The sequence below is a fragment of the Fundulus heteroclitus genome, unplaced genomic scaffold (assembly GCF_011125445.2).
Source record: "Fundulus heteroclitus isolate FHET01 unplaced genomic scaffold, MU-UCD_Fhet_4.1 scaffold_46, whole genome shotgun sequence".
NCBI classification, from domain to species: Eukaryota; Metazoa; Chordata; class Actinopteri; order Cyprinodontiformes; family Fundulidae; genus Fundulus; species Fundulus heteroclitus.
The window spans coordinates 2,716,145-2,736,155 of NW_023396879.1; the positions used below are offsets into that span (position 1 = coordinate 2,716,145).

The window sequence follows — 20,011 nt, forward strand, 5'->3', positions numbered from 1 at the left end:
CTGCGAATAAAGCTGAATATATTATGCTTTCGGTGACATAAAAGTAACTTTTAAAAAGTTTTTAGGTGAGAAGCTAGCTATGTTAAATAGAAATAGCTGCTTTGTTTGTTGGCATATTGCTTGATTTTAAGAATGCTGGGACTGCAGCTTTGTCGCCTTTCAGCCGAGGCTCACCACGCTTCCAGCGCCCTAAACTCCCGCTGTCTTTCCCCAATGACCAATAAATCAATGTTTAGTTAGTGCATAATTATTCATCTATACAAACAAACTGATTTAAACTTCACTCAGAAAGTTATTGGGTCAATGTTTAAGTAGTAAAAAGTTTTACAAATAAATGACACATCTGTCATCATTGAATGTTAATTAGTGGTATATTTCTATATCAACATAAAAAATAAAATGTGAACATTTGGCTGATTAATGAATGAGTATAAAATGAAAAGACGATAAAACAACATTTTAAACAACTGATTGTGAGCAAAAATGAAAATGTAAAGGGAAAAATTAAAACAGTCCTTGGACCAATTCTCTTTACTATATATATGCTTCTGATGGGTAAAATTATCAGACAGCATGGGATTAATTTCCACTGTTATGCTGATGACACTCAGCTATATTTCCATAAATCCTGATGAATCCAATCAGTTACTTCGACTGCAGTCATGTCTTGATGACATCAAAAGCTGGATGACTTTAAATTTCCTGCATTTAAATTCTGACAAGACAGAAGTTGTAATCTTTGGACCAGAGTCTTCAAAAAATAAAGTTCTTAATCAATCACTTAATCTGGATGGCATTAACCTGGCCTCTGGTAATAAAGTAAAAAATCTTGGTGTTATGTTTGACCAAGACATGTCATTTAAATCCCATATTAAACAGGTTTCCAGAGTTTCCTTTTTTCACCTCCGGAATATCAGGGTCTATTTCTCTCACTCTGCTGAGTTCTCCTACTGCTCTCCAATCTGCATTGTTTGGTGTTATTTCAGCTTTTAACTTTTTGTTCTGTCATTTTTCTCTTCATAGAAGGTACACCTGGTCTGACGTTCTGTTAGCTGTGACATCATCAGGGGAGGCAGATCATCCTCTATTACCATCTAACATAGAAAGTACTCCTGGGTCAATGTGAGCTTCTGAGCTTTCTGTGTCTCTGCTCTGTCTTCTCTAACATAGAAAGTACTCCTGGGTCAATGTGAGCTTCTGAGCTTTCTGTGTCTCTGCTCTGTCTTCTCTAACATAGAAAGTACTCCTGGGTCAATGTGAGCTTCTGTGCTTTCTGTGTCTCTGCTCTGTCTTCTCTAAGCCCCAGTGGGTGGAGGCAGATGAGCGTTCACACTGAGCCTGGTTCTGGTTCTGCTGGAGGTTCTCCTCCCTGTTAAAGGGGAGTTTTCCTCTCCACTGTGGCTTCATGCATGCTCAGTATGAGGGATTGCTGCAAAGCCATCAACAATGCAGACGACTGTCCACTGTGGCTCTACGCTCTTTCAGGAGGAGTGAATGCTGCTTGGAGAGACTTGATGCAACCTGCTGGGTTTCCTTAGAGAGGAAACTTTCTCACCAACCTGGAGGATCTGATGGAAGCTGACTTTGGAAAGAACCTTGATGATGATGTGATGTGATTTGATGCTATAAACATAAAACTGAACTGAATTGAATTAAATCAATAGGTAGAGATTTTTCATTGTTCATTAAGCCACTGTGGCTACTGTTGTTAAAACAATAAAGTTGTTCTAGGCGGTATTTTGTGATTGTAAACGGAGCTGAACATCCTGTCTGATGAACACTGAAATGCAGCACCTTCAGAGAGCTGCTAAAGTATCAAGTTTTACTCCATGTTGCTGCGAGTAGCAGCCACCATGAATGTGAAAGTCGGGCCGCCTCCTGACTTTCCTGCTCATAATTCTGACCTTAGGGTCAGGTTAAAATTTCTGACCACTGGAGCCAAAAAGAATGCAGCATTACAGAGCGTTGTTGATCCCACTGACAATTATCAAACCGTTGCTCACATGCTAAAGATTATTTGCCCAGTTTTCAGACTTTTATTTTGTCTGATACATTCATGCACAGTAATTTACATCGTTCTGTAAAGTGACTGCTGTCTGTCTTTTTTGACTCAAACATTTAAATCTTATCGGATTTTAAGGACTATTTCCACCCTTTCAGCTTCTCAGGAAGAGTTGTGGTGCATTAAGCTGTTTGCAGATTGAGTCTGTCGTGTCTGTGTGAATCTGTGTGAACTCTGAGTCGGTGTCATCAGGGTGACTTAATGACAATAAAGATTTGTGATTCTTGATGAAGAGCTAATCTACAGAGTGAAGCTGCTTTAAAGGCCTGAAGCCACCAGACCAGCAGCAGAACTCTGACCACATTAAGTGATTTTAGTCTGATTTATTTTGCTGCATCAACTTTAATCATAAACAGCTAACGTCCTGCTTAGCCTTTCAAATTAAAAGTATCAAGATCAAACTGCTGCTTCACTCTGAGGTTCTATTAAAAGCAACTAGTCGTGTTTTCTGGGCATGTCAGGCTCTGTCAGCTGCGGCCGGTTCTGTTCACGAGTCTCTCTGAAAATCCATCACCCTGTCAGGATTTATCCACACTCAGTCCTGAACCAGATCTGGTCCTGCATCTGGTCCTGGTCTCACTGGCTGTCCTGGTTGGCGAACAGTCCTGCCTCCCACAGCAGAGCTCGCTGGTTCTTATGACGAGCGACTCGAGTCGACTCCACCACCTGAAACAGGAGACATGGAGTCAGAGGGGACAGGAAGGAGGCAGAAGTTAGAGGATCCACAGCAGAAGGGATGTGAGACCAGTCGGTGAAGTCTTTAACAGATTCCAACAAGGTCTGGATCATTTCTAGCAGTGAAACCGGTCCATGGCCTTTAAACGGGACTGGAAGGAAGTTAGTGAGGGTGAGCAAACATCCACCATGTTCCTCTGTGTTCTTCCATCTTCTGTTAAAGTTCTCCTGGAGGGCAGGAGAACCCAGACAGAGGCCTAGAGTCCAAGGGTTGTTTTCTTAATTCTGCTACTGAAGCATTCACCGCCTGTTTTTCCTTTTGTGTTTTTTCTCTGTTATACCCCACAAGACTGAAGAGGAATGAAACCCTGCATAACGGCGGGAATAAGGGAGCGTATTAATATAATAGTAATATAAAATACTATTAACAGGAAGAAGTCTGCCTTACAGCCGGGGGTTAGGCTACACCAAAACGATCCCAACACTTTCTACTTACAGTTAGAAAGGATCATCACAAAGAATCACAGCAAATATTAGCAAATGTAAACTTTGGTGTTGAGAAGAGAACTGAAATTAATTACTAATTACTGACCTTGAGTCAGCAATTAGAGTTGTTAAGGCTTTAAATAAGTTATCTTATCTTGGCTTATGGTCTCTGACCTTTGGAACAAGTACCTACAGCAATACTAACTAGAAATCCATCGTTTCTAATTACAACATCTAATCCATCAAGTTCTACGTTCAACAAAGCTAACGCTATTTAGGCTAGTGGTAGCTGTAGCTAACGAAGCTCATAATTATTACTGCAATGCAAGGAAACATTGGAAAGTGTAGAGGATCGCTGAGTGAGTAATTAATATCCTACTTAACCAGTTAAAGACTCCAGAGCGCCACCTAGTGAACAAACCAAACTAAAGTATGAAAACAGAGGAATCTGCAGGTCCTCAGAGGAAGTCACAACTTCATTCCCTCATAAACATCCGTGAGTTTTCTCCACAGCCGTTTGGACTTTTCACACCTCAGATCATCTGAGCGTTTCCTGCTCTGCTTCAGTTTGGCTGATGAGGGAGACCGATGACCCGGTTAAATGTTCAGAACCTTCTGGTCAGATGGTCACCCCCCCCCCCCCCCCCCCCCCACTGCTTTAGAACCTGCAGTTTTCTGTCCAGTCAGGCCAGAAACGACTGGACCTGAAGGTTCTGTTCAACCCGTCAGATCTGTTCCAGAACGTTTCTGATGAGACGTTTGGGTGGGAGTCACCAGCAGCTTCATCTTTACATTCAGCCATCATGGCTGCCTCCATAGACCGCGTAGAACTCCAAAAAACCCATCAGAACCTCTGAAATGGAAACTGAGTGAAAGGTTCTGTAGAACTCAGGGTGTTCAGATCTTCAGATGCCCTTAAAGTGAATTACTGCTTGAGTCATTATAAATCTCTACGTTCTCCAGAGGCTCAGACAGAAGAAGTTCTTTGTTTTATCTGTAGGTTCTTAGGACCCTCAGCCTTTGCTAATAAAATGTTCTGGCTGGGGTTGGTTCTGTAACTAGTGTAACTGTTACAGTACACTAGTCGCTAATGTTTACCTGATTGTTGATGTCATCGACGGGCTGGATCCCTGCGTACTGAAAGACATGCAGACGTGGTTCAGACAGGATGTTCTGCTCCATTCTCACAGAACAACGTAGATAAGAGCAGCAAACTCACAGCGCTGTCTTCCAGCTTCAGCTTGGCTCGACGTTCCTCAAAGTCCTGCAGCAGAGTCTCCGTCAAACCTCGAGGACTCAGAGGAACCGTCTGGACCACCACCGGAGAGGAGGGGGCGGGGGGAGGCAAGGAGGTCCAAGGCTTAGCGGTGATGAAGGACACGGAGGGCGGACGGACGCTGAGACGAGGAGAGGACGAGGACAGACTGACGGGTGTCTCTGAGTCACAGGAAGGAAGCAGAACACCAACATCAGAACGTCCAGAAACGTCTGTGAGATCTTTCACAGAAACAGAGACACCCTGTTAGCTAAAAGGTTTCTGGACCTACATGTTGTGGTTCTAAAGCCTCGTTAGAACTTGCTTCTTCTCCATCAACAGTGTTTTAAGGGGAAGCTGCTCTGCACTGAACCTGAATGATCAGACTCTAAGGCTGATCCAAGACCAGCCTTCAACCTTTCCCAACTGCTTCCTACTGGAAGCCCCAGAGTCAACCAAGCAGACCCAGAGGCATAGACCGGTTTGGCTGAGCTAGGCAGGGAAAGTCAAATCTTTATTTAGAATGGCTTTAATGTTTTGTTTTAAGCTTTGACCAAAGTAAAAGGTCCTGAGCTTATAGGCTAGTCTCTGCTAGCATTATGGAAACCAAGCTTTGGTGACATGTTTAAGTGTCTTTTTATGGTTATAACAAACTTTATTTTCATGAGGGTTTTATATACCGATGGGACATTAATGTTTGTGTTGTCCCGTCAACTCAATACGACCAAATAGAACTTTAAAGTCTTTTAAATTAGTGCAGAATGTCCGCTAGCATTACCGTTAGCTTCCTGGGTAACATTAGTGCTACGGCCCTGGTAAATGCAAATGTAATTTTTAAACATAATGTTTGTTCGTTTAACTCTGTCAATAGTGCTACGAGCATTATTACCGCATTAATAGGAAGATTAATGTCAATTCAATGCCGTTTTGTATAACTTTAGGATTAACCCATTTAGCGACTGGTCCCTACAGCGCCCCCTAGCGTCCCAGAGGAATAATTACATTAATAAAATTAAGTGTCCTAAAGGTATTGATGTTATTGATCAAATCATTCTTTAAAATGTTATTTCCTCAAATAATTTTTTGTGTAACTCAGGGTTTGCATTGTGAACGGGTTGAAACACATGCCAAATGTTGTTCTAAATTAGTTAAGCTAGTTTAACCTAATTACACGTTCTTTAAGATGAACTTTGGTTCTTTAACTCAGATCTGCAGTGAACCAGGATTCACTGAATCGTTCTGATGATGATCAACCATTTCATTTTGTCTTTTTCTTTCTTTTGTTTTAAGCTTTGACCAAAGGAATAATTCCTTAGCTTCATTTCATTTTCATTTTGCTTAGTAGTTTAAGTTTCACAGCCTGGTAGAGAGGATTTATTGATTGTAATATAGTGTTAATTCAGATAAACAGCATTCTATAGTGATGTTCTCTAGATGTTCATTTTATTTCTGTTAATAAATTCTTAAACTTGAAGAGAAGTTTTCATTCTTTAATTCTACATGTGTGCAGAGTTTGCTGTTAAAAGATCACCAGAGCTCAAATCATTCCTTTCATCTATTGTCCTGATATCAGCTGATTGGCTGATATTCACCTGATAACACCTAACAGAGTTATTTATCAAACATTAAATAACTTAAAACACGCGTAATGGCATAAGAGGGCCATGACAACACATGTCATTTTTCTGAGGGGTATAAAATGATCTGTTTTAAACCGATGAGGCCGTGTAAATGTCAGGAGCGCGTACCTAAGGACCTCCTCAGGGGCGATTAGTTTTGATTCTTTGCTCAAAAATGGTCAGATCAGTTCATCTATTGGAGAATTATTCTGCCATATTCATCTTTCTACCTAATTCATATTCCTAATCAGAGCACACCAGCAAACATGCAGCCACCCCCCCCCCCCTCCTGGTTAATTTAATGGCCTGAGTCCGGCCTGCACGTGTGACTCTCCAGTCGAGCAGAGGATAGCTACTAAAGGGGAGGATGAGAGAATCAGAGTGGCTGAAGTTCATTTATGGGGAGTCACCACACATTTATGGTGAAGTTAGTTTTAGGCTGAATATGAGATATTGGCTCCTGTGGGAGCCGACACAAACGCTGATATCCGACCTGAACCCAACTTCACCGCCGTCCAATAGCAGACTGCTGTGTGGTCACTGTTCAAGGCATTTTACTGAAGCTGTTTCCTGAACATTTTCAAACAGATTTAGAAAAAAACTTCTGTAGCTTTGCTGAGGGTAGCGACCACAACGCTGTCATTACCTGTAAGTTATTTGGTTTCTAAATGCTGTCTGGTCTGATAAACGAATGAGCGCTGGGTGAAGCAGCAGAGCAGCGACGTAGCTGCCGCAGACTTCGGTCCCGCTGTGATGAATCGTGCCTCCAGGTTAAAGCCTTTGCTCACCTGGCCTCACCTGTCCTCACCTGGCCACACCTGTCCTCACCTGGCCTCACCTGTCCTCACCTGGCCTCACCTGGCCTCACCTGGCCTCACCTGTCCTCACCTGGCCTCACCTGTCCTCACCTGTCCTCACCTGGCCTCACCTGTCCTCACCTGGCCTCACCTGGCCACACCTGTCCTCACCTGTCCTTACCTGGCCTCACCTGGCCTCACCTGTCCTCACCTGTCCTCACCTGGCCTCACCTGGCCTCACCTGGCCTCACCTGGCCTCACCTGTCCTCACCTGGCCTCACCTGTCCGGCATCCTGCGACATCAACACTTCCACCAGCGATAAAACCATAATAATGGATCTGTAACGGAGAGTTGCTCCGAGAAGAGAGGAGTGGATGGACGGGAAAGTGGTGTGGTGTGTGGGGGAGGGGGGGGGGGGGGGGGGGGGATTCATTGACTGTTTTTTTATAAATCTAGTTGTAGCCAATCAGAGTGAAGTCAGCCTGCTAGCTCCTCATTACCGTACCCAGGTAATGGCTCATTTGGTCTGACAAACAACCGCCTACATGAAGCCGCCGTTATTTTTTTAATGAAATTCTTTGGACAATTTACACTTGCAGCAATATCAGCTACATAATTATTATTATTACATGAAATGGTTTCCATGGCAATGATGGCACCTTTAATGTTTAGGTGTGGTATTCTGAGGAGACCATCTGACTGGCTGTGAGTCAAAGTCAGAAGCTGTTACTAATTTACTCAGACCGCTGGACTCTGGCTTCATTGGCTTACTCATTCTGTCTGTAGCGGCTTTTTACTGGAGACTCAGCTTTTATAGGACCGTCATCACGCTGATCCACAGAGCTCTGGCCCTGTCAGACCTCCAACCAGGATGAACCCCTGATAAACACCAGATCTGGGTCAGAACCCCTAAAACACCATGAAGCTGAGGAAACTGTGGTTCTGAGGGGTCCCAGAAACATCTCTCTAATTTCTTTATAACCTACAGTTGTCAGATTGGCCTAAACGAAACAGGCGTAAGTCCTATAACTCTGAGCCATGTTCCCTCACTAAATGACAGCAGGAACATCTGAAGCTCCTTTCATGAAACAAGGTGGGATCAAGGCGGTCCAAGTCCGTCTCCTCTGGTCTCGCCCAGGTGATACCAGCTGGCTTCCTGGGTGGAGAGACGCTGTAGCGATGGCTGATAGCCAGCGACTTCCTGCCGTCCCACATGACGCTTCATTTTCTGCTCTCAGCTGTGCCTCCAGCTGATCTCCATGGCAGAAGCAGCCCAGCTCAGCTTCACTGGATCATGACACGAAGGTTTTCATGAACGAGGCTAAAGAGAACTCGACAGGACGGGGGGGGGGGGGGGGGGGGGGGGGGGGTTTGCAGGAATCAAACCGACGACTTTCTGCTTTTAGTCCTGGTTATGGTTCAGGTCAGTGATAATAGTAACAACGTGACACCTGAAACTAAATGTTCACTTCTCAACTAAAAGAATTTGGTTGCCAGTTTTCGGAACTTTAAAGGAGCAATAAGTGAAATGTCATTATTTCAGATATGATTGGCTTCAGAACGGCTACCAGTCTTTTTTTATTGTACTTTTTATTCTTTTATTAGTTTTTGTAATTTGGACCTTGAGTCTGTAATAAAATCTATCTATCTATCTATCTATCTATCTATCTATCTATCTATCTATCTATCTATCTATCTATCTATCTATCTATCTATCTATCTATCTATCTATCTGATAGAGAGAACTAAAAAATAGTGATGTGAAGAACTACAGGTACAATTTCAGATGGACTATGGTCTGTTCTCCAGTCTGGTTTACGTAGTTGGGACGTGCGTGTACGTGCACGTGAACAGCTGCCACTCAGCGCTAAGCCCCTCCCTGGCCTAAAGTACCACCGTCAGAGCAGCGTTAGAGCAACATGGTGGAGAACACACCAGCAGATCAACATGTGAGGCTGTTCTGCTGTGTTTTTATCCTTTACATATATGTGGACAGAAGGCGACGCGTGACAAGGGAAGGGGGGGGGGTGCAGCCAGGTTGAGATGTTATACATCTAGTTTAGGTCAACAGACAGTGGAGAAAATACTGTATTGCTCCTTTAATGAAGCTAAAGAGCCCAAACACCAGGTGGAGGATGGAACCAAGTACCTGTTTTCACTGGAGGGTAGAACTGCTTGACGGCCATCTTGGAAGCCTGCTCCACCAGAGGAGCTGGAGAGAAGATGGTTTGCCTGATTTTCTTCATGGACTCCCTCAGCTCTCTCAGCTCCAGTTCTCGCTTCAGACTCTCTTCAATCTCCTTCTCAATGAAATCTGGAGTCCCTTGCCCTCTGGACTGCAGACCGGTGGAGGCCAGGCTCTTCCTCCAGCCCTGAGGTCCATGCAGAGTGGTTGGTGTCACAGAGACGGGAGGGGTGGAGGAGGAAGCTGTCTGTCTTCTCTCCTTAGAGTCTCTTGCAGTGAGTGAGGAGAAGGAGGAGGTGGCCGGAGGTGGTTGGGAGAAGCAGGACTCCTCAGGATGTCGGTGAGGACAGCATGGAGATAGGAACACGTCGTCTGCTCCAGAATCAGACTCCAGCCTGTCCCCAGTCCTCCTCTTCTCATCTTGGGGGTCAGGTTGTGGTGGAGCACCTCTCCTCTCTGGTTCCTGAGGGTCCTCCTCCTTTTGGATCTTGCTGTGGATGATGAAGCTCACTGGATTTTTCTCAAAGGTTCTGTCAGATGTCAGAGACAGCCGTGAGCTGCTGGTTTTGATTCTGACCATCTCTTCTCGACCAACGCTGTGCTTCAGGCCTCGAGACCGCCGCAGTTCCTCTTCACGTTCCTGAGTTAATCGGATCTCCCTTTCTATGGGTGTTTCCTGGAACACCCTGGGCTTGCTCCAGTCGTCCTGGTGAGGTTCCTCTAGCTGGCTGTCGTTGCTCGTGTAGCCTCCAACCCCTTCATGTGACAGACTGTCGTGGTCAGAGTCCAGGTTATCAAAGACACTACTCTCCCTGCTCAGCCTTCCCTCAGACTGGAACACCGTCACCTTCCTGTGAAAAGCCTCCTCGTCCTTCTCTGCTGGTTTAAGAGGCGTGTCATCCGTTGCATTGGTGGTACCAAAGATCTTCACCTTTCTCGACACGTAAACATCAGCGTCCAGCTCTGCGGTCAGGTTCAGCTTTGCTGTGGGCGAGCGGCCCGGGCTGAGCATCACGGCCCGGTGGTCCTGCTCCATCTGAAGGAACTTCTGTCGGGCGGCTCCAAAGTCGATCTGCTCCTTAACGACGGTCCCTGGCTCTGCAGGGGGAGGATCTGCTGCTGCTGCTGCTGCTGCAGGGCTGAATCTCAAACTCAGCCCCTCTATCAGTCTGTCTGTGGAAAGCTTGGGCTCCACAGCCCCCCCGTGGGTTTGAGCTTCTGTCTGGCTCCTCTTAGGAGCTTGGCTGTGGATGATCATCTTACGAAACTGCTTCTCCTCATCCTCATCCATCAGCGTCATGCCATTGTTGGGATCCGCTCTATACAGGGAGTCTCCATTGCTCTCAGAAAACAGACTCTCTGGCTTCTTGTTGCTGCTGTAGGTCTGTAGTTTGAATCCTCTCTCTTTCTTCAGGACGGCCAGTTGAGCCTGCCGCTGTGGTGACACCATCCAGGCTTCGTTCAGCTCGGCTTCAGGACTCGTGGGATCCTCCACGAAAGAGTAGAAGCCGCTCTGAGAACCAGAGCTGCTGCAGGGGCTGCTGGGATGCCAGTCCTCACTGTCCCCGTCCTCCATCACGGTGACATGCTGGACTTCCATCAGGCCATTCAGGCTGCCGCCGTTCTCCTGTAAGACCACCAGGGAGCCAGAGTCCCAGCGGTCCAGGCCAGGAGCAGGACCAGCCATGGTCCGCAGGTCTGAGGGCTGCAGCAGGGGCGACAGGGGCTTCAGGACCCACCGCCTGGGCGAGCTGTCCATGTCTGCAGGGACCACCGTGGAGCCGCAGTGGGGAGGCTCTGATGGAGGAAGACCGTCTCTGGATGTCTGAGAACTCAGAGGAGGAGTGCAAACAGGCCGGCGGTCTTTGTTTAAGAGTCTCTGAAATAACAACAGAGGATTACTGACACCAATCAGCCACAAAGACCACGGATAAATAAATCGATTAACAGGTTTCCTGTGGGCTCTCTGCAAAGCATTGTGGGACCTGTGGTCCACATAAAGAAACGTGTGACTTTCTGAGCAGGTCTGGGCGCAGTGTAGATCTGTTATGATTTGGAGAAATGAAACCTAAGAGCGCCAGGTGAGAAATGACTGACTGGTCTGTGATTGGTTCACAGCTCACCTGACACCATAACTTCAGTTATCAGATTTCCAGCCTGTATCTGCAGAGATAAACCTGGACATCAGCAATGATTTATGAGCTGCAGTATCTTCAGTTTGATCCCGTTCAGATGAACCCAGTCCACAAGTCCCGATCATAAACCAGCCTGAAAGGCCAGAGTCCAGATGCTGACGGCAACAGGTGCTGCAGGAAATGAACCGTTAACCGGCACCTGATGCATCTTTGCTGAGGGCATCCAGCTCTACGCTGGATTCCAGTTCTACTGCACCATTCACCCAGTCTTACACTGGATTTATTGTTGCTTTGGTTGATGCTGACTCATGCAGTCAGACATGGAAATACACTGGAGAGATCACTTCTAACTGGACTCAGCCCAGTTATGTTAAAAACAGGAACAGTAATCACATAATTAGCTATGTTTACATCCACAAAATTTCACCATATGATTGAAATGTATTCAGATTGAATAATTAGATTGTTTATATGGGCACACAATCAATTAATGCAATCATAATGAGCATTTCTATGCACCTGGCTTTATTCAGAACAGAACCACTCTGATATGCGCAGTTATCAAATTCCCATAAAAAAACAGAAGCAGAACTTCTGTCTTTGCTAAACAACAAAAACGTAAAATAAAGCAGTTTTATGCGAGTTCATTGGTCTTCTGAGAGCCCAGGCTAGACTACCACCATGTTTTAATTACGGTTAAACCGTTACTGAGTAAAGCAACAATTTTAGCTTCATCTAAACCTTCTACCTGTATGTTAGACCCAATCCCAACCAAGTTGTTTAAGGAGGTATTCCCTCTGATCAGTGGTCCTATTTTAGACATGATTAATCTATCCTTGGTAAATGGATATGTACCACAGGCTTTTAAAGTAGCTGTTATTAAACCTTTACTTAAGAAACCTTCTCTTGATCAAGATGAGTTAGTAAATTACAGACCTATATCTAATCTTCTTTTTTATCTAAAATTCTTGAGAAAGTAGTTGCTAATCAACTATGTGAACATTTACAAAGTAATGACCTTCTTGAGGAGTTTCAGTCAGGCTTCAGAGCTCATCATAGCACTGAAGCAGCTCTGGTGAAGGTCACTAATGATATTCTCATGGCCTCAGATAATGGACTTGTGTCTATACTTGTCCTGTTAGATCTCAGTGCTGCATTTGATACAGTTGATCACAATATTCTCCTACAAAGACTTGAGCATACTGTAGGGATTAAGGGGAAAGCATTAGGCTGGTTTAAATCTTATCTGTCAGACAGATTCCAATTTGTTCATGTTAATAATAAATCTTCCTCAAACTCTAGGGTCACCTGTGGAGTACCACAGGGTTCAGTCCTTGGACCAATTCTCTTTACTATATATATGCTTCCGATTGGCAAAATTATCAGACAGCATGGGATTAATTTCCACTGTTATGCTGATGACACTCAGCTCTATTTATCCATAAATCCTGATGAATCCAATCAGTTACTTCGACTGCAGTCATGTCTTGATGACATCAAAAGCTGGATGACTTTAAATTTCCTGCATTTAAATTCTGACAAGACAGAAGTTGTAATCTTTGGACCAGAGTCCTCAAAAAATAAACTTCTTAATCAATCACTTAATCTGGATGGCATTAACTTGGCCTCTGGTAATAAAGTTAAAAATCTTGGTGTTATTTTTGACCAAGACATGTCATTTAAATCCCATATTAAACAGGTTTCCAGAGTTTCCTTTTTTCACCTTAGGAATATCAGGGTCTATTTCTCTCTCTCTGCTGAGTTCTCCTACTGCTCTCCAATCTGCATTGTTTGGTGTTATTTCAGCTTTTAACTTTTTGTTCATTTTTCTCTTCATAGAAGGTACACCTGGTCTGGCGTTCTGTTAGCTGTGACATCATCAGGGGAGGCAGATCATCCTCTATTACCATCTAACATAGAAAGTACTCCTGGGTCAATGTGAGCTTCTGTGCTTTCTGTGTCTCTGCTCTGTCTTCTCTAACATAGAAAGTACTCCTGGGTCAATGTGAGCTTCTGTGCTTTCTGTGTCTCTGCTCTGTCTTCTCTACCATAGAAAGTACTCCTGGGTCAATGTGAGCTTCTGTGCTTTCTGTGTCTCTGCTCTGTCTTCTCTACCATAGAAAGTACTCCTGGGTCAATGTGAGCTTCTGAGCTTTCTGTGTCTCTGCTCTGTCTTCTCTAACATAGAAAGTACTCCTGGGTCAATGTGAGCTTCTGAGCTTTCTGTGTCTCTGCTCTGTCTTCTCTAACATAGAAAGTACTCCTGGGTCAATGTGAGCTTCTGAGCTTTCTGTGTCTCTGCTCTGTCTTCTCTAACATAGAAAGTACTCCTGGGTCAATGTGAGCTTCTGAGCTTTCTGTGTCTCTGCTCTGTCTTCTCTAACATAGAAAGTACTCCTGGGTCAATGTGAGCTTCTGTGCTTTCTGTGTCTCTGCTCTGTCTTCTCTACCATAGAAAGTACTCCTGGGTCAATGTGAGCTTCTGAGCTTTCTGTGTCTCTGCTCTGTCTTCTCTAACATAGAAAGTACTCCTGGGTCAATGTGAGCTTCTGAGCTTTCTGTGTCTCTGCTCTGTCTTCTCTAACATAGAAAGTACTCCTGGGTCAATGTGAGCTTCTGAGCTTTCTGTGTCTCTGCTCTGTCTTCTCTAACATAGAAAGTACTCCTGGGTCAATGTGAGCTTCTGTGCTTTCTGTGTCTCTGCTCTGTCTTCTCTAACATAGAAAGTACTCCTGGGTCAATGTGAGCTTCTGTGCTTTCTGTGTCTCTGCTCTGTCTTCTCTAAGCCCCAGTGGGTGGAGGCAGATGAGCGTTCACACTGAGCCTGGTTCTGGTTCTGCTGGAGGTTCTCCTCCCTGTTAAAGGGGAGTTTTCCTCTCCACTGTCGCTTCATGCATGCTCAGTATGAGGGATTGCTGCAAAGCCATCAACAATGCAGACGACTGTCCACTGTGGCTCTACGCTCTTTCAGGAGGAGTGAATGCTGCTTGGAGAGACTTGATGCAACCTGCTGGGTTTCCTTAGAGAGGAAACTTTCTCACCAACCTGGAGGATCTGATGGAAGCTGACTTTGGAAAGAACCTTGATGATGATGTGTTTTAATTGGAGCAATAGAAATAAATTGAACTGAATTGAAAGTCAATCAGGGTAGAAGCTCAGCTGTTGTCCACATTCAAAGAACTTGTTACAAAGGGAACCTGATTACAGTTTTAAACGACATTGGTTCTTCATTGTGCTGCTTGTTGACTTTGTTCTGCTCTTGGTGGAGGCTGTAGCTCTGAAGTTCATCTAGGACTAAAGTCTGATATGAAGTGAAGCTGAATGTCTGAGAGGAACCGTCATGGCGTCCGGCTGCACTTCACCATCTGTGACGGCAGATTCCCCGTCTCCAGAAGGAGCGTACGCTGGGTCAGAGTTCCTGAGAGAACCGCACATTCTGGTATAGATCACAACCTTTATTACATCATAAAGGTTGTGATCTATACCAGAATGAACCTAAGTGATGAAGGCAGGTTTCATGGTCTGTTCTGTGCGTAGGCAAACTTTATCAATGTGAGCCCTGGTGCTGTTCTAGGCGTTCTACAGCAGAACGTGGCCCTCGGTGTGAGGTTCCTGTTTGAGCGTCTTATTTCCAAAACACTGGTGCAGTGATGAAGGTCCATGTTCAGATGAACAGGTTACCTTTTCACTCATCAGAACCTTTCTGAATCGGACACAGCAGATCATGAAGAACATTCTGTGGTGCTCATGAAAACAGATCTGAAAGTTTTAGAACCCGACCGATGCAGCTGCTTATCTGAGAGGCTTCAGGCTCGTTTATCTCAGGATAGTCACATGGTGGAGAAGAACCTGGAGGATCTGAGGAGGAAGCGTTCAGAGGTTCAGAACCACAGGTGTCTGGGTCCGGCTGATAAGCTGCCCCGCCTGCAGAGAAGCTGCTGGTGGGCCTGATAGCCTCTGACAGCTTCAACCGCCTCACCAGCCTGAAGGTCCAACCAGTAACAGACCCGGTACAGAGATCCTGCCTCAGCCAAACAGCTGATCCACCGTCAGCTTGTGTGTGTGAAACATGGAGCTGACTCTAGACCACCATGATCCCACCAAACGTCTGATTAGTTTCTGCTTTTCACCTCAAATCGTCCGTTTCAGCTACAGAAGAAAGTTTCTTACCTCGGCTTCCAGTCAGCAGCTGCAGCAGTCTGAAGAGGAGCTCACTGATGTGACAAAGGTCACTGTGAGGCCCCGCCCACACACACAGGCCCCGCCCACAAAGCCATCCCTCAGCAGGTGGACTCTGGGTCATCACATGGAGACAGCTGGTGTTTTAGTTTCTAAGTGGCTGCCTGACAGGAACTGGGAGGTTCTTAGAGAAGCAGAGGAACGGGGAACGCTGCAGCTCTGCTGCTGCTTTCAGCATCTTTTTATTTCTCATCTAAAACCAAAACCAGATTCTTCCCTCAATCTGAGGCGGCGCTGCCCCCTGCTGCCCAACAGCAGTACTGCAGCATGTTGTTTATGGGCCTCACCTGGTTCTCCGGATCCAGACTGTGACACAGAACCTTCCAGGGGGGGGTGTATGGAAACATACTGCTGCTGGACACTGGATCTAACGCGTTCCTACTGGTTCTGGTTCAGGTCGGGATGATCACTTGGACCCACAGCCAGCAGGAGCCAATCAGCATCAGGCCTGAGGCAGAATGATCAGGATTAATGATAATTTAGTTTATTTGCTTAGATGTGAAAAAGAAACAGCAGTAAAAACAGGAAATGAATGAAATGTAGCCGGTCTTCTCTGATTAATGGACCGGGACCTTTCTCAGAATCAGAACCAGCTTTATCTGCCGGGTCTGTGAACACACACAGGGAACATGACTCTGGATCGTACAATGCTCATTATATGCTCAACTGTGCAATAATATAATAACACCATAATGCAATAGTGCAGTAATAAAACTGATCTAACAGAATAGAAAACATGAACTGTAGAAACAAGCGGACATTAAGACAATAATGTGACGCCCAATGAGGGCCAAGCATGCAGGAGGGAATATAAATGCTAAAATATTATTACCATTATTGTTTTATTATGTTCATGTCGTAGGTGGGAGTGATGAGTGCAGAGAACACTGGAATAAATTAGTTTTATACGGTGTTATGTACATGAGGTCAGTGGGTGGACCTGAACCTCCATCTAAAGACAAAGTGGACCTTCTAGAACCTGGAGAACATTTCCAGGATTAAAGGACTGATGTCTCAGCAGGATCTGGAGAAACTAATCCATGTTTATCTTTAGTAGAACTGATCACTAAGACTAAGAACGTAGAGAACATGTTGGTTAGGGTTAGACCCTGGATCACTGAGGAGGTCCGTCAAGCGCTAAAAGCACGGAACTCAGCCTTCAAGTCTGGTGACAAGGAGGCTCTGAGGACAGCGAGAGCCAACCTGAACCATGCCATCAGGCTAGCAAAGCGGAACCACAGCCAGAAAATCCAGGAGCTTTTCCATGACGCCAGCAACACCAGGAGCATGTGGAAAGGCATCCGGGCGATCACTGAATACAACACGCCCCCCCCCCCGGTGGGTGAAGTTGATGCTGACTTCCTCAATGGACTAAATAACTTCTTTGGGAGGTTTGAGGCACTAAACAGCACTCCAGCAGTGAAAGCTGTTCCCCATCAAGCCACAGTGCCAGCATGCTTCAAGTCTGCCTCCATCATTCCGGTGCCAAAGAAACCTCAAGTCACCTGTTTCAACGACTACCGGCCTGTTGCACTGACTCCCATCATGATGAAGTGCTTTGAAAGGCTGGTAAAGGAACACATCGTCTCCAGTCTCCCCCCAACAATCGACCCGTTCCAGTTTGCCTACCGACGGAACCGCTCCACTGAGGACGCCATCTCCTCTGCTCTTCACCTGAGCCTGGCACACCTGGAGGAGAAGAACACGCACGTGTGGATGCTGTTCCTGGACTTCAGCGTTCAACACCATCATCCCACAACATCTGGTGGGAAAACTGGAACATCTGGGCTTCAGCACACCCCTTCAACTGGCTGCTAGACTTCCTCACCAACAGACCTCAGTCAGTCCGGGTCATCAGAACACCTCTGATGTCATCACCCTCAGCTCTGATGTCATCACCCTCAGCACGGGCTCCCCTCAGGGCTGCGTCCTGAGCCCCCTGCTGTTCACCCTGATGACTCACGACTGCGTCCCCAGGTTCACCACCAATCACATCGTGAAGTTTGCAGACGACACAACGGTGGTGGGCCTGATCAGAGACGACAACGACCAGGACTACAGAGAGGAGGTGGAGCAGCTGGTGGGCTGGTGCAGAGACAACAGCCTGATCCTGAACGTGGAGAAGACCAAGGAGATCATCGTCGACTTCAGGAAGAACCGGCCTCATCACGCTCCACTGCTCATCAACAGCTCAGCTGTGGAGGTGGTCAGCAGCACCAAGTTCCTGGGGGTGCACATCACGGAGAACCTCACCTGGACTGAGAACACCACGTCACTGGTGAAGAGGGCACAGAAACGACTGTACTTCCTGAGGAGGATGAGGAGAGCCCACCTGCCCCCGCCCATCCTCACGACCTTCTACAGAAGCACCATAGAGAGCATTCTGACCAGCTATCTCTCTGTGTGGTGTGGAGGCTGCAGTGCCTCCGACTGGAAGAACGTGAGGAGAGTGGTGAGGACAGCAGAATGGATCATCGGGGCTCCTCTTCCCTCCATTAAAGACATTTCATCGCAGCGCTGTGTGTCCCGTAACATCATCAGAGACCCCCCCCCCCCCCCCCCACCCCACCATGGACTGTTCTCCCTGCTGCCCTCTGGGAAGAGGTTCCACAGCATCCACTGCAGGTCCACCAGGTTCTGCAGCAGCTTTTTCCCTGCTGCCATCAGACTGTTGAACTGCTGTTGAACTGCTGAACTATAAACTGGACCCTGCACCAGTTTTGCACATTTGCATCACTGCATCTTTATCTAGCATTACAAATGCTGCCAAACTATTAGTTTCCAAACGCATTTTTGCACCATAATTTCTGCACATACAAATGGTCTATATATTCTCCTGCATTGTTTATATTTACATTATAATTGTCTATTGTTTAATCACTGCTGCACTTTATACAGTAATTTACAAGATGTATGCAACGAAATTCTGTTCTCTATGCACTCTGTACATACAAAATGATAAATAAAGTTGTCTAAGTCTAAGTCTAAGTGATTTTGATGACACGGACGATTCCTGATCCAGTCCCTCAGGTGTCTGATGCTGGTTCTTGGCTCCAGGGCTCTGATGGTTTCCCTCACCTGTCTCCTGTCTCTTCTCGCTGTAGGTCTTCACCGCAGGTTGTTCTGTTCTCCTTGTTTCAGTTCAGGTCATTATGAAAGTTCTAGTTTCTGTGGGCTACCTGACTACTGAACCATTTCAGCCATCAGAACCAGAACCAAGCAGAGTGCTCCACCTATGATGAAAGGGTTGAAATGATCTCCCATCTACAGGTGAGTCAGAGAAGGGCCTGTTTCCTGCCAGCATGTTTGTAAAGTGATGGTTGTGTAAAAATCTGATAGTTTAAATAAAAAACAGATGAAAAGTTTCACAGATTCACCAAATGAAGCTCAGTGAAAGCAGAGAGCTGCTGTCAGCTGTGGGGGTGGGGCTAAAACTCTGCATCCAATAAGTCATCAACCAGGCAGGTGATGTCGTCATGATGTCACACAGGTAGGAACTCAGACAAGCAGGACTCACCTGAGCGGGTCGCCTCAGAACCAGCCGCCGACTGACGGAGGCTGACCAGGAGTGTTTACATGTGGAGGGTGGGTGTGGTCGGCATTGTGTTTGTGTTTCTGTCGATCAGCAGCATTCCTGACTAATCCCCCCCCCCCCCCCCCATCCAGCCTGCTGTGGAAAACAAGCTGTCAGGTGGGAAGCAGGGGATGGACGGCCTGCAGGGGGCAGCACTGAGCACTGATACTCAGCATGAAGGTGAAAGGTTCAGCCACCGTTTCTCTGACATCATCAACAATTATTTACTTATTTCCTACTTTAAAAATCAAATCAATAAAAACCCAAACATGGGAATTAAAAAAACACCAAATATTGGACAGAAACCAGAGAACCGTGATGAAGGCGACCGCTTTGGCTGCAGAGTCCTGAGACGTGTTCACATGCAGTCTTTGCCTCTCCACTTCTAGTCTGCTGACTTTTGTGTTTTCTTCTGTCCCAAAACTTAATACCACACAGGAGGTTCTATAACGGCTTAAACTCAGAGTTGTATCTTGTATTCCAGGGTGAAAATGGAGACACTTTGCTGGCACACAGGGAACAGACAGATGCTGAGGTCTGGTCCTTAAAGGTGAATCTAACAGTTGTCTGTCCTTCTCAGTGTGCAGTGGACATTTTTCCCTACAGACAACGCCGGGCATTCAGGTGAAGGCATTCAGGTGAAGGCATTCAGGTGAAGGCATTCAGGTGAAGGCATTCAGGTGAAGGCATTCAGGTGAAGCAGGTCCATCTTCCTCTGGAGAACAGCTGGCCTGTTAGAAGTTAAACCTGAAGACTTGATATAAAAACAGCTGTCTGTGAAACAGCTGCAGCAGATTACTGAGAAACACAGAAACACGTGTAATCATGAAGCAGCAGCTGCAGAAAACAACTAGAACTAATAAGTGGGTGAGGCGTTTATTTGAATAAAATATTAATGCTTGTTTGCAGCATGAAGCATTTAATGGAAGGAGAGGACTGAGGCCTTTAGCTGGGGAGTGATCAGTAAAGCAGAACAGAATCCA

General features: G+C 45.9%; 1 protein-coding gene across 2 annotated transcripts; it reads right to left on the reverse strand.

Moving 5' to 3' along the window:
• Positions 1 to 1,560: 1,560 nt before the first annotated feature.
• LOC105933191 (mitotic spindle positioning) lies at positions 1,561 to 19,013 on the reverse strand. Of its 2 annotated transcripts, XM_012872623.3 has the most exons (6): positions 18,972 to 19,013; positions 15,742 to 15,902; positions 9,045 to 10,959; positions 4,443 to 4,660; positions 4,322 to 4,360; positions 1,561 to 2,728 (listed from the first exon to the last, which is right to left on the reverse strand). In XM_012872623.3, the coding sequence occupies exons 2-6, from the start codon at positions 15,799 to 15,801 to the stop codon at positions 2,639 to 2,641; spliced, it is 2,322 nt and encodes a 773-aa protein (XP_012728077.3). In that variant the 5' UTR covers positions 15,802 to 15,902; positions 18,972 to 19,013; the 3' UTR covers positions 1,561 to 2,638. The 2 variants fall into 2 exon arrangements, with proteins under 2 accessions (XP_012728077.3, XP_035987699.1); XM_036131806.1 differs by lacking the exons at positions 15,742 to 15,902; positions 18,972 to 19,013 and adding an exon at positions 15,386 to 15,636.
• Between the last annotated feature and the right edge of the window lie 998 nt (positions 19,014 to 20,011).